A 13,527-nucleotide genomic window follows, 5' to 3' on the forward strand; every position below is an offset into this window, starting at 1 on the left:
GTGACCTGGCTTCCTCGGAGGCAGGCGCTGTGGCCCCGGGGGGCTTATTTGGCGACCCGTTCGTAAAAGAGTTAGGAAAGTTTGTGGAGACTTTCAGGAAGTTATTTACTCCCAGGGTTTCCACGGTGCCGGTCGTGGTAGGGGCCGCACGACGGGCCACTTCTCCAACTCTGACAATGGGCAAGGCTCCGGGCGAGGACAATATCAAGACAATTCCTGCTTCAACAATTCCTATTCCACCAGAGGGCAGAGGTTCCGTGGCCGTAGAGGCCAAAGAGGCCAGCAACAGGGTGTGGAAGAGGGGAGTAATACCCTCAGCGAGCTTGCAGGAGGGGAGGGGGGTGGGGTGAAGCACGCTTGGCACTGTTTTTCCCAGCTTGGATTTCCGTCACAAGCTAAGCTTGGGTGCTGCATACGGTCTAGGGCTTCCGGTTGCAGTTTCAAGGCTGTCCACGTCAGCTAACCCGGCCCATCTCCTTCTCGCAACGAGATACCGAGCTGGTATGCAAAGAGCTCTCCGCCCTCCTCAAAAAAGGGGCAATATGCCGCGCAGAGATGTGCTGAGACCACTCGACTGAATGGTCCGATGGCAGTACTGGGTCAATGGCGAGTTGTCAGCTTGCTATATCTGCCAAGCCAAGCGCCAATTAAATGCCAGAAATAGCAATGTTCTTCCCCTATAACACATCTTTAGCTCTTTTTTGGAACTCCTCGGGCAAGTGGGCCATAAGGTATTTTATATACCTCGAATGTTGGTGTGTGTACCCATTTAAAAGGGCATGTGAATTTGAAATGCCTGACTGGGTAGCTGCAGCTCACGCAATCTCTCTTCCGACTATATCCAAACTCTTGCTGTCTTTATCTGGTTATATGCTCATAGAGGCTGGTGACAGCACCCACAGCAAGGAACAGGGCTGTCAGACAGGCAGGCTCTCCATGCAACTGAATGTGCTTGGGGTCCTAAAACAAGCTGTGTACTTCTTTTCAACCCTGGGTGTTATAGCATTTGGAGTCTTCCCTGGTTAAAGATACTTGGAAGCAGTGGAGGAATTGTTCTTTCTACTAACAGGACTCAAAACCTCTAAGACAAAACATGTCTTCTCTCTCTAACTCCATATGAAACAACCTTTCCTTCCCCCAAAAGAGTGTCTATTTCCCTCTTCACTATTTCATGGTGAGTGGATAGGTCATCCAGAGGGAAATGTCTATAACAGTTTTTCCCAAACTATGGGTCACAGGCTGATTATAGGTGGTTCGCAAAAGACAGAGCAATAAATAGAAGATGCTTCTAAATTATGTTTAACTTACCAAATTTGTCCATGAATCAAAGACGTAAGTCAAATGTCAGCCTGCTTTATTCTTTTAACATGGGGATTGGGGTTTACTTTTATTTCTCTGACTCCTAACAGAGAAGAGTTTGTATACTAAAGCACAAGTTACTTACTTGTTTAACACTATATCTGTAAGAGACATTAGTTAGTGATAGATTACTTACCTTAGAATATCCCCAGGCGTCAGACTGAATCTGTAAAGTTTCCGTCAGCAGTATCCCTGTGCGTCGGTAGGCGGTGTCGTACGGCTCCGCGTACGTTGTTGGCGTTGTAGTCGCCGAGATGATGTCGCTGGAGCTACTTAGACGCGCCCACGCGCGCTGACGTCAGTTCTGTACATGACTTTCCACGCCAGGAACGCAGAACCATGCAAGATAATGACCACTGGTGCATTGAAACTAGGGCCCTAAAAGGGATGCCCTTAACCCTAGAAATCAGTTCGCAGAACGGGGAGGGTGGGTGGGGCGGTAAGGAGTCGATCACTAACTAATGTCTCTTACAGATATATCGTTACACAAGTAACTAACTTGTACATCTGAAAGACGTTAGTGACCTTAGAATAGATACCCCAGGAATACCAACCCGGGTGGTGGGTCTGCGAACAAAGATCACACCAGAAAGTCACGGAGAACAGAACATCCAAAGAAGCCATCTCTCCAGACTGGACTGTCCAGGCAATAATTCTTAGTAAAAGTGTGCAGCGAGGCCCACGTGGCTGCCTGACAGATGTCTTGCAGGTGGACACCACGTCCCAATGCAGTAGTAGCTGTGGTCACCCTGGTAGAATGGGTGTGCAACCCCACCGGAGGTTTCTTTTTAGCTAGAGAATAAACAGGCTTTGATACACAAGACGACCCAGCGAGAGATAGTCCTCTTGAGTACAGCCAGCCTTGCTTGGGGCCCACGTAGGCAACAAAGAGCTGGTCATCCACCCGGAACTGTTTTGTGAGATTCAAATAGAATGAAAACGCACATTTTGGGTCCAGACGGTGGAGCCTCACTTCCTCTCTGGAAGGGTGCGGAGGCAGAAAGAAAGTGGGCAAGGTAATGGTTTGCCCAATGTGGAAGGCAGTGACAACATTTGGCAAGAAGGAAGGACGAGTGCGAAGCACAACCTTGTCAGGATGAACAGACAGAAAAGGAGGCTTACAGGAAAGAGCCTGTAGCTCACTCACGGGCCTAGCGGAGGTGATGGCAACCAGAAAAGAAGTCTTCAAAGTCAATAAACGAAGAGGACAGTTGTGAAGCGGCTCATCAGAAAAGTAAGAACCAGATTCAAGTCCCACTGCGGCATCGCAAATGGAATAGGAGAGAAAAGGTGAGTAATGCTCTTGAGAAATCTATTAACAACAGGGGACTTGAAAAGAGAGGGCTGATCAGGGAGCCTGAGAAAGGCAGAGATTGCAGAAAGGTAGCCCTTAATAGTGCCCAGAGCAGAGCCCTGCCGGGCTACAGAAAGAAGAAACAAAAGGACCTCTGAAAGAGGGACAGAAAGGGATCCACAGCCTTTGCTGTGCACCATGCCATAAAATTGTTCCACCTGCAGGCGTATACCGATTTAGTGGAGGGACGCCTGGCTTCCATAATGACATCACTGACTTCAGGAGGCAAGTCAAACTGAATCAACTGTCGCCGCTCAATCTCCACGCATGTAGGTTGAGACTGGACAGGTTCAGGTGGAGGACCGCCCCCTGCTGCTGCGACAGAAGATCCTCCCGAAGAGGCTGTCGGGCCGTGGGAATCCATGCTCATACTGAGTAGCTCGGAATACCAAACTCTTCAAGCCCAGTCCGGAGCCACAAGAATGACTTGGGCCCAGTCGCACCTCATCTTCTTCAGCACTCTGGGTAGATGTGGTATAGGCGGAAAGGTGTACAACAGACCACACTCCACTCGCGACGAAAAGCGTCGCCGAGCGAGTGCCGCCTTGGATATTCCAACGCGCAGAACTGATGACATTGCGCGTTCTTTTCTGTGGCGAATAGATCTAACCAAGGCTCTCCCCACTGCTGAAAGAGACCTTGCGCTACGTTCGAGTTCAGACGCCATTCGTGATCCATCAAGCACCGACGGCTGAGTTTGTTCGCCCTGGCGGTCAGTGAACCTGCCAGGTGTTGAACCACCTGGGTCACGCCCTGATGTTCCAGCCATTGCCAGAGACGCAGAGCCTCCTGGCATAGGGTCCACGACCCCACCCCGCCCTGTTTGTTGGCGTACCACATGGTGGTGGTGTTGTCGGTGAACACCTGCACTACACTCCCCCGGACAGAGGGGAGGAATGCTTTCAGTGCAAGTCGGATCGCCCGTAGCTCCAAAAGGTTGATGTGGAGCCGGGACTCCGCCGGAGACAAGAGACAAAAATGCTTTGTGAGTGTGTGGAGGGACGCCTGTGTAGTTGCCCGGCAAATGCCTAGGACAGGGACTCATCACATCAATGTAGTTGTAGCAGGTTTGACCATGGCAGGATGAGCAAGCAGTCTTTCCAGACCCATCTTTTTGGCCAATGTGTAGCAGATATTAACGCAGAGCAGTATGCAGCAGGAGACGGATCTCTTGGGATACGGACTTTATAACGCAGGCTGACACACACATGCCATTTCCCAGCAAGCAGAACCATGCTTGCCTTAACCACGCATATGCGTGGTTACGACAGTGAGCGGTCTAGATGCTGGGATGGGCAGGGACAGGAAGAGGTAGGATCGGAGAGTATGCGGTCTGGTAAGTGGGGTTGCGACCGGAGTTTGGAGTGATAGGGGTAGTTTTTAAGGGTTGGGGTAGGATTTGTGAGCCACCACTGCAATTGTTGCGCAGTGCCCTCTGAGATCTGGACGTAGTCGGACAGGTTCCCCCGATGCTGCGCCCACTGGAATTTCAGGTCCCACTGCAGAACCCACATACACCATCTGGCATGGTTGGTGAGCAGGATGCCATGAGGCCCAGCAGCCTCAAGGTCGTCCTGACCGAAACCCAGGACAAGGGCTGAAAGATCAGAATCATAGCCCGAATGTCCCAGACTCGCTGTTTGGGAGGATAAACCCGAAATTGCGCAGTGTCCAGAACCACCCCGATGAAGAGGAGCTTTTGAGAGGGTATAAGGTGCGACTTCGGCACGTTGATGGAGAACCCAAGAAAATGCAGGAGGTCGGCCGTAGTCTGGAGGTGGGAGACGACTGTTTGGGGCATGCCCGCCTTCAACAACCAGTCGTCGAGATAGGGGAAGGCTGTAACCCCTGATCTGCGCAGATGAGCTGCGACCACCGCCATCACTTTCGTGAACACCCGAGGGGCGCTTGTAAGGCCAAAAGGGAGAACGGTGAACTCAAAATACTACTGCCCTACCATGAATCGCAGGTAACGCAGGTGGACCGGCAGGACAGGTATATGAAAATAAGCGTCCTGCAGGTCCAACGCAACCATCCAGTCTTGCGGGTCGAGGGCAGACAAGAGCTGAGCAAGCGTGAGCATCTTGAACTTCTCCTTCTGGAGGAAGCGATTGACGTTCTAAAGGTCTAAGATAGGACGCAGGCCTTTTTCCTTCTTTGGAACCAAGACGTAGTGGGAGTAGCAACCACGACCTACTTCTAGCATCGGACCGCGCTCGATGGCCCCCTTAGCCAAGAGGGCCGCAACTTCCTGCTGGAGAAGCGCCAAGTGATCCCCGGCATGCAGTGATATGGAGGCGGCGTGGATGGGGGTGTAGTCTCGAAGGGGAGGGAGTAGCCCCTTTGGGCAATCTGCAGAACCCATCTGTCTGATGTGATGGTGTCCAGTGGTGGAGGTGATGGCAAATCCTGCCACCCACTGCTGTCTGGTGGGCCTGAAACACCGGACTTGGAAGGTTAGGAGGCAGTGGCAGCAGGGGGGTAGTGGACTGAACTGCACGCTGGCCATGTGACCTGCCGCTGCGGGTCCCAAATCCGCAGCTTCGCAGAGACCGTTGCTGCACAGGCTTGTGGCTTTGAAACAAACGTGCTTGGGTGCCCCTTCCTGTGCCACGAAAGGAGCGAAAAGCCAAAGCGGAAGGAGAGCATGTGGCCAAAAGGCCTAAGGACTTGAGCGTAGCCCGGGAGTCCTTAACACGTTCCAACGTGCAATCTGCCTTATCGCTGAACAGGCGAGTGCCATCAAAGGGCATGTCCACCAATGTATTCTGGACATCCACAGAAAAGCCAGTGGTCCTCAACCAAGCGTGGCGACGTAACGCCACTGTCGTGGGAAATCACCCTGCCCAGCGAGTCAGCAATGTCAAGACTACAACGGATGGTGAACTTGGCTGCGTCTCTCCCCTCAGCAATAGCTTGGGAGAGTATAGTCCGAGCCTCCACCGGACACTGCGGTAGCATCAGGGCCGGAACCGACTATATCGAAGAACGAGGACCCCCAGTCAGGCAAGCGGAGCGTGATGGCACACAGGCGGGGCCGGACGGTCCGAAGACACCTGCCATGGCTGACAGGAACTCCTGCAGCTGGGCCAGAGTCGTCGATGGGCCCGGAAAAGGCGGATAGGCCATTGGCAACTGCTGAGGCTTCGCCGGAGCCACAGGGGCAGCGCCCCCTGCGCCCTCAGCCGCATCGCGCAACCGGCTAGGGGAAGGCGAAGAGTGACTTCTTTTCTTTGACTTCTTGTGCTTCGCCTTACCTGACTCATAGTGCGAAGACTTCGAATGGTGGTGATGGCTCCGCGGCCGGTCTTCGACCTCCCCGGAACCAGGAACAGCACGGAGCAGACTCCCGGGCCTCTAGCCACTTTCGGGACCGCTCCTGCAAAGTTTCCAGAGCCATGGCCCAGCAGTGGGGGCACAACTCGGAATCGTGGTCGCGCCCCAGGCAGTAGAGACACTCACGGTGCGGGTCTATCACCGACACCGTGCGGGGACAGGCCGCGCAAGACTTAAAATCGGACATCTATATGCACCTGGAGTATAAGTACTCAAAAAACAGAGACAAAAGTCCCAAAAAACTCAGTCAAAAAGTGGCTGGGGGTACCGCTCTATCCAGATCTGCGCTTGCTGGTGCGGAACAAGAAAGAACTGACGTCTAAGTAGCCCCAGCGACGTCATCTCGGCGACTACGACGCCAACGATGTACGCCGAGCCGTACGATGATGCCTACCGACGCGCAGGGGTACTGCTAACGAAAACTTTCCGGATCCAGTCTGATGCCCAGGGATATTCTAAGGTAAGGAATCTATCATTTGAGACAATGTAGGATGTTGTATTTTTGCAATACACAACACAAAATGTAAATACCTGTAAATGAACTGTATGCATCCAGCAATTAAGAAATCAAACTTTAAGCACTTTTGTTTGTAATTCTGAAGTGATGCACAAATTGTAAACAATTACAGAAACCTGATTTCCATGCATTAGCATTTGCGCGTTATAGTTTTATCATTAAAAAAACGACTTTTTTGATGCCAAGGTATTTAAAACTTAAGTACATATGTCCTACGAAATACCATGCACCCTACACTAACCTCATATAGGTCCTACCATAGGGATGATTTATAAGCATGATAAAAGAAATGTTTATGATGATGATGATGATATACAAGATTGATATAGCTCACAGCTACTCAAAAGAGTGCCTGGTGCGGTTATCAAGGCCACCAACACAACACTGATTATCCAATTAAGCTTGTTGAAAGAATAACAGAGAAAGTTTTTTTTGCCAGGTCGAAGAGGCAGTATAAAACAACATACACAGGCTGCAAGGGAAGGCGTGTAGACATATTTTACAGTGCTATTTCAGTGGGTTGCAAAAGGAGTGCTGCGGCCCTCTGGTAGCATTTAATTTACAGGCCCTGGGTACCAGTAATACCATACACAAGGGACATATGAACAGGTTTAATGTGCCAATCACGTCTATGTCAATTTTACCAGTTTTATAATGGCGAGCACCATCACTTTATCACTGCTTAGCAGGAGTAATGTGTTCAGAGTTCTAGGGCCAACAAAAACCGGTTCAACTAAAGGCAAAAATCTGTTGGAATATCGGGCACAAGATGGTCATTTCCACCATCCAAAAGCACTGACCAGTCCTCAGGCATGATACCTGAGAGTGTAAGAGTACAGCCACAGCCACAATATCCAGAAAATCAATTTGTCATTAATTAGGAAAAAGGCATAAAAAATTATTAAGAAGTGTCTGCTAGTGCAATTATTTAGATCATTTGAGGAGCATTAACGTGTTGTGTTAAGGCCACACCCGAACCTACATTATTATAAAATAAAATTAAAAAACACAAGGTCAGGCAGCCTGGCATTCATTCAGGTGATTCAACCAGTTCAGAAATAGTGAAATGATGGGGCTTCTGATGTGTTTCCATTCAGTCCTTTGTGCATTCCTGATTTAAAGTTTGTGTCTTGAGGCCCCAGATTAACAATCAGCCCCGAGACGGAACCTCTGCACAGTTAAAGGGCTAGACCTCATTGACTATGGAAGCAGCTTTGATTACACGACTGTCTGCTAAGCAGCCAAATGATAGTTTAGAAAGAGTAGTTTTCGTTTTTAGGGCTCGCACTGCGACGCAATCGCGAAGCAATTGTCGCTGTGGAGCCCTATTGCAATCAGTTTTGCGTTCAAAGAGTTAAAGGGGAGACAAGAGACTGTCACGCGCAGCCTGCCGGAATCGGATCAGGTCGCGCGCATGAGCACGCGCTCCGATTCCGGCAGGCTGATCCCCATCACAATGGAGCGCGCACGCAGACAGACACACACGCGGGCACGCACACACACAAAGAAACACGAGCATGCACACGCCGTCGCCCCCCACGCGCGCGCGCACACACAGACACACGAGCACACAAATGCCGCCCCCCCCCACGCAGACACACACAGACACACGAGCACAAACGCCGCCGCCCACCCGGGCGCACACAGACACGAGCACACACACGCCGCCGCGACCACCCCGCACGCACACACAGACACACGAGCACACACACGCCGCCCTCCCGCACACACAGACACACGAGCACACACACAGACACACGAGCACACACACGCCGCCGCCCCCCCCCCCGCGCGCACACACACACACACACACACACACAGACACAAGCACACAGAAAGTGCCGATCTTACCTTGTAATATCTTCCCATCACCCCAAGAGCTTTCCACCTTTACCTCGGAAAACGCCTCCTCTGCGCCGTTCACCCGCAGACACAGCAGCAGGCAGCACAGCCCCAGCCTCCTCAGCATGGTTCCAGCAAGCAGCAGGACCGAGGCCACGCCCCCTCCTGCCCGCCAGATGAGACACCCCTGACCTGCCTCCGTCTCCCCCATCCCACAAAGCAGGTGTGGCCCGACTCTCCAAACACGGCTGTTTATTTCTCTTCCTCAGCAGTATTTTATTCTGTAAATAGTCGTAAAACCGCTGGTTTTATTGGGGAGACATACTTGTGGCACAGTGTGAGAGTAAACCTCTGCACTTTCCTGTGCATGCTGCGCGTTCCTTTGATATGTCTGAATTTGCATGGGAGCTCATAGGCTGCCCGAGTCGACGCCCATAGCGGTCCACAATTACAATGGTCAATGCCATTACAGAGGTGCGTGATCTGTACAATGCACACATTTTCTACTACCTTGAGATCTGTTCCATCCGGTGCATTTATTGTGCATTTGTAACTTGTTCCTCTCCCTGACCGAAAGTATGTCTTTCAGGTTCTTATGTTGTGGAGAACTCAGAGTACTGTCTGAATATTTGAGTAGTACTTTTTACTTTTTTATTCGGCTGTGTTCATCTACCAGTCCAGGTTGCTTTGTAGTGAAGGCCCTTCTACTAGAGTTCCCTTGGCCCTGCAGCTTTGACTAGGCTTCCCTAAAATGATGATAAAATTCTACTTCTTCTCACTTTGTAAACATCTGCCTACGCCTAAGTGCCCTAAATAACGAAAACCCCATGATGAAAACATGCCTACGTCATACTTGGTTGTAATCATCCAATTGGGGGCCCTTTGCAGCATACATCTGCCCTGAGCTCATATGGTAGTTAACAGGCCTATGGTTTAGTGCAAGGACGTAGCTAAGCTATCACTAGTGCTGCAGGGGCCAAATGAGGGGTCTACTAGTCCTCAATTATGGGTGACTTTTACTACCCAAAAGGGGACCAAGGAGACCATTTTCCGTGCTTGTATTAGGGCCCATGCACCCCTGCAACAACACTGGCACTGTAGATCGAAAGACACCTGTGTAAAGCAGCCTGGACGGGGAATGTTTAGGTGCAGGGTTCCTTCAGTAGTACACATAGGTCCAGAGCTCTCCTGGTAGTAATGTGTCCAGGGCTCTCTTGGTAGTGAACATATCTTCAAACCTCTCTTGGTACTCCTGGAAATCTGGCCATAGCTTGTTGGTAGCTCAAATATAGCTAGGTCACCCCGGTAGCCAACATTGTTTAAGGGGTCCTTTGTCCTTTTATAGTGAATATCTGTCTACAATTCCCATAGTGACGGAGCAGCAGACATTGTGTGCTCTATCATGATTACTAATCACGTTAACTCATGTGTTCCAATCTAAATTTGTGTGATAACAGATTGCAGTATATCCACATAAAGAAGTCATATTCAATATATTCATAGGGTAAAAGTTAGCTTATGATTTATGTACATTAATCAAATGCCTTTCTAACATGGGTCGTACTAGGGGTAGGCTTCAGCTATCCAAAAGTATTCCATTGTAACTCTGTCAATTTCAAAATGATTTCGAGTTTTTCCCTTTCGTTGCAGGTGCCTTATACTCTACTTTGTTAGGAGAATAACTCATTGCTTGGTTCAGAAATGTTAACCTACAACAGGGGTTTCCAACAGGTGCAATGTTTTCTGTGGGGCACAGGAATCTGAAAATGTACGAACATGTAGCCCACTCTCTTCTGGCAAATAATTTCTTTGCTACTATAGTATAATTTTATTTCTCTTTCTATTGGTTTCCTTTTTCAATATTTCTTTTTGTTTCCTTAGCTCTTTCTTTTTGCTTCTACTTCCCTTCACTTTATTTTCTTAGTTTTTCTTTTTCTCCTCAGTTTCTCTCCTTTCTTCTATTTTCTTTCTTCTCTGTCCCACTTTCTTTCTCAACTTCTCTTTTCTTTAATCTTCCTTTTTTAAATGTCTTGCTGTCTTCCTTTCACTTGTATCATTTTCTCATTTCTTCCACTACTTACTCTCTTTCCTGTTTTTTGTACTTTCTTTTTTTCTGTGTCTCTTTCATCCCTTCATTCTTCCTCTCCTTACCCTGATTTCTAGTTTTTCTGTTTTTGACGGTTTTTCTTTCCTGGTCTTTGCTTCTTTATTTCTTATCGTCTTCTTCTTTCTTTCTTCTTTTTTGAGTATTTTTCTTTCTTTTTTCTTCCTATCTTCCCTTTTCTACATGTACTCTACTTGCTCTCCTTTTCTCGTTACTTCTCTCAATCTTTGTTTCTCGCTTGCTATTTCCTTGTTCTCATTTTTTTCTATATCTTCATTACTCTACTTTCACTTCTATTTATTTTGTTTGCTTCTTTTCGCTTTCTCCTTTGTTTACTTCTGTTCCCTTTTTAGGTCGAGCCTGTAGCAGTGCGCATGAGCTGCTCTGGTGAAGACTCCATGTAAGGGCTTTTCGAATCTGACCACAAGCTTGTGCGTGTGGTTTTCTTTTCCTCGCAGGCAATTGGGCTTTGCGTGCGTCTTTCTAAGAAAGACAGCACTCAATTGGGCAAAGGCGGGCGCATGTCCCGCATTTGCCTCGCCCACGGCCTATTGGTGGCAGTTACCTGCACTGCCAACATCTGGTTTGCATTATCGTGTCCGATAATGCAAAACAGATCTCGCTGTGGCGCGCTCGCCTCGCTCCGCCTCTCCGTCTTGCTCGTTTTCCATGTCACCCTTTTCTGACTGGGGTAATCCTAAATGTGTTTTTAAGATGGGTAGCCATATACTTAGAATATATTTGAAAAGTAAAAAAAATTGCAACTTAACTAAATGCATGGTTAAATGTTTAGCTATCGTAAGAAGTATTAATGACATTTTCAAGTTGTCAATATTAATAGTAGGAGTGAATCACGTGTCATTATACTGTGTTTGCAATTGAATATTAACATAGTGCTTGGTAAAACATCTCATTTTTCTATTCAATAGTGACATTTTGGAAAGCAGTAAAATACAATCATTCAAGATGGCATCCAGTTTGAACCTCTTGGACCGTACTCTGTGGCAACTGTCGTGTTAGTCTTTCCTCTATGTCTATCTTTGTGTCAACCGACGTGTTGAGCATGCGCCTCGCAGACCTTTTCCCTGTGTTGTTAACAGCGCTGTATACTGAGCACTGTGGCGTGTGAGCTGGTGGGCAGAGGGAGCCAGCAACTGGACTGCGCTACTACCGGACTGTCTTGCGAGAAATCTGCCGTTCTCTGTTGTGGAGCAGCTCTGCCCCTGACCGTAGTCTTCGGGTACCCTGTGTGCGCACAAGAAACCGCACCGTGCGGATCCCCCACCTAGCGCCACCCTGAACCCCACCGCCCCCTCCTCCGGGAGCCTGGCACTTACCCGGCCGCCGCGCCTTGGCCCTGGTGGTGGAGGGCAAAAGTCCGGGGGACATTGTAAAGCCGAAGGACCATTGCCTGACACCAGGGGAGCGACGGGGGAGCTGCAGGGGTCTTCGACCCGTCCCCTAGGAGGAGGAAGAAGTTGAGGGGCCCCCGGAGCACATGAGAATGAACATTGAGAAATTCAAGGCGCTGAAGGAATGGCTTACCCGTACTTTGGAACTGATGTAAGTAAAAGATTTGAGTGGTGGTGGCTGTCTGTCTTGTTGGAAAGACTTGTTTCCCCCTGACGTTATTTGGCAATGCAGGGTTGATTTCTCTTAATGAAGGCAGATACAGTCCTGTTTATTACATGCGACCCTCACTGACACTCTGGTATGTGCTACATCTGATCAGTCGATCGAGATTGTCAAGCGGTATAAACGTACCTAAACTGTGTACATTTCTCGCTTGAGGTAATCCTGATGAGATGTTTTACTATATTTTATGCTGTGACCGATGTTGCCGTATTGCCTGTCTAACCAGCAGGCATAAGTACTGCAACACACTTTGTGTAACTTTCTCAAATGAAATGCTGAGTTGCCAATTGGTGGTTCGTCCTGTCACTTTCTACCCAGTTGAGATGCAACTAGCTGATGATGCCTGCGAGTAACAAGAATTTGTAATGCAATAGGTCTTGCAGTTGTGAGAGTTTGAGATATTGGCATTGTAAATGGCAATGCTTTTTATTTACGTGTTGGTTTTTAAAACATAAATAAAAGGCATTGTCATTTACAATGCCAATAGCTTAAACTCTCGCAAATGCGAGACCTATTGCATTGCAAATGCTTGTTTTCATAAGCTGTTCTGGTTGGATCTTCACAGGTCTGGGACATTTTAAATTGGCAGCTCAATTAGTGTTATTAAATTCATACATTCAAGGTGTCTTTTTTTATTAAAGGTTAGACGCAAAAGTCAGACATGGCATTTATTTTGCCAGGGTCCTGCTGACACTCTCAAAGTGGTTCCACGTGACTTCACTAAGTGTGCGCAATTAATGAGATGCAAACCCTCAGTATTCTGCCGAAATATATAATTGATATAATTTATAAAACAGAAATATACAATTAAGAGACACACAGCAGCCCTGTGGTAGACTCACACAAATGCAACTGTAGAATTCTGTTTATTATTTTATTTTAAACTAACCCTCAAACCCACAACTATTTGCTTATTACGCCATTACAATGCTGTTAAGATCCAGTTGGAAAGCTCAAGCACATTCAGACTTACATTGTTATTCATGAACGCCTTTAAACACCTGATTATTTCATGCTGGTTTTTGACATCATTGTACCTGTAAAGACAGTATAGAGCAAACAAACATTGTTAAACTAAGGGACACATTTTCACGGTCACCACCATAACATTTAAGTAATCCGTAATACGAAAACATTCTGTAGTTCCATTTTGTCACAACCTCAAAGAACTTAAGCTAACAGAAGTAAGTTATACAGAGACCTTGCAACAGCAGTCCCCATACACAAACCCAAACCCGAAGATATTATAAAATTCCTCTGTTTGGTTGTTAAAACTAGTAACCAATCCCCCAACTGGCTACTAATGGATTCCGTTATAATCCAATTGTCTGTTCTTTCTAAAAAAAAAGATTAAAAAACAAACAATCCAAAATGTACCTG

At 48.0% G+C, this 13,527-nt stretch overlaps 1 protein-coding gene across 1 annotated transcript in view; it reads right to left on the minus strand.

Annotated features, from left to right (window-relative positions):
• DIAPH1 (diaphanous related formin 1) overlaps window positions 1-13,527 on the minus strand; it is a 1,046,618-nt gene that overhangs the window by 638,442 nt on the left and 394,649 nt on the right. The window contains exon 7 of the mRNA XM_078653498.1: window positions 13,121-13,184. Coding sequence (XP_078509624.1) covers window positions 13,121-13,184 — 64 coding nt within the window. The remainder of the gene's footprint in view (window positions 1-13,120; window positions 13,185-13,527) is intronic.

This window comes from Lissotriton helveticus, chromosome 7 (genome assembly GCF_964261635.1).
Source record: "Lissotriton helveticus chromosome 7, aLisHel1.1, whole genome shotgun sequence".
Taxonomy (NCBI): Eukaryota; Metazoa; Chordata; class Amphibia; order Caudata; family Salamandridae; genus Lissotriton; species Lissotriton helveticus.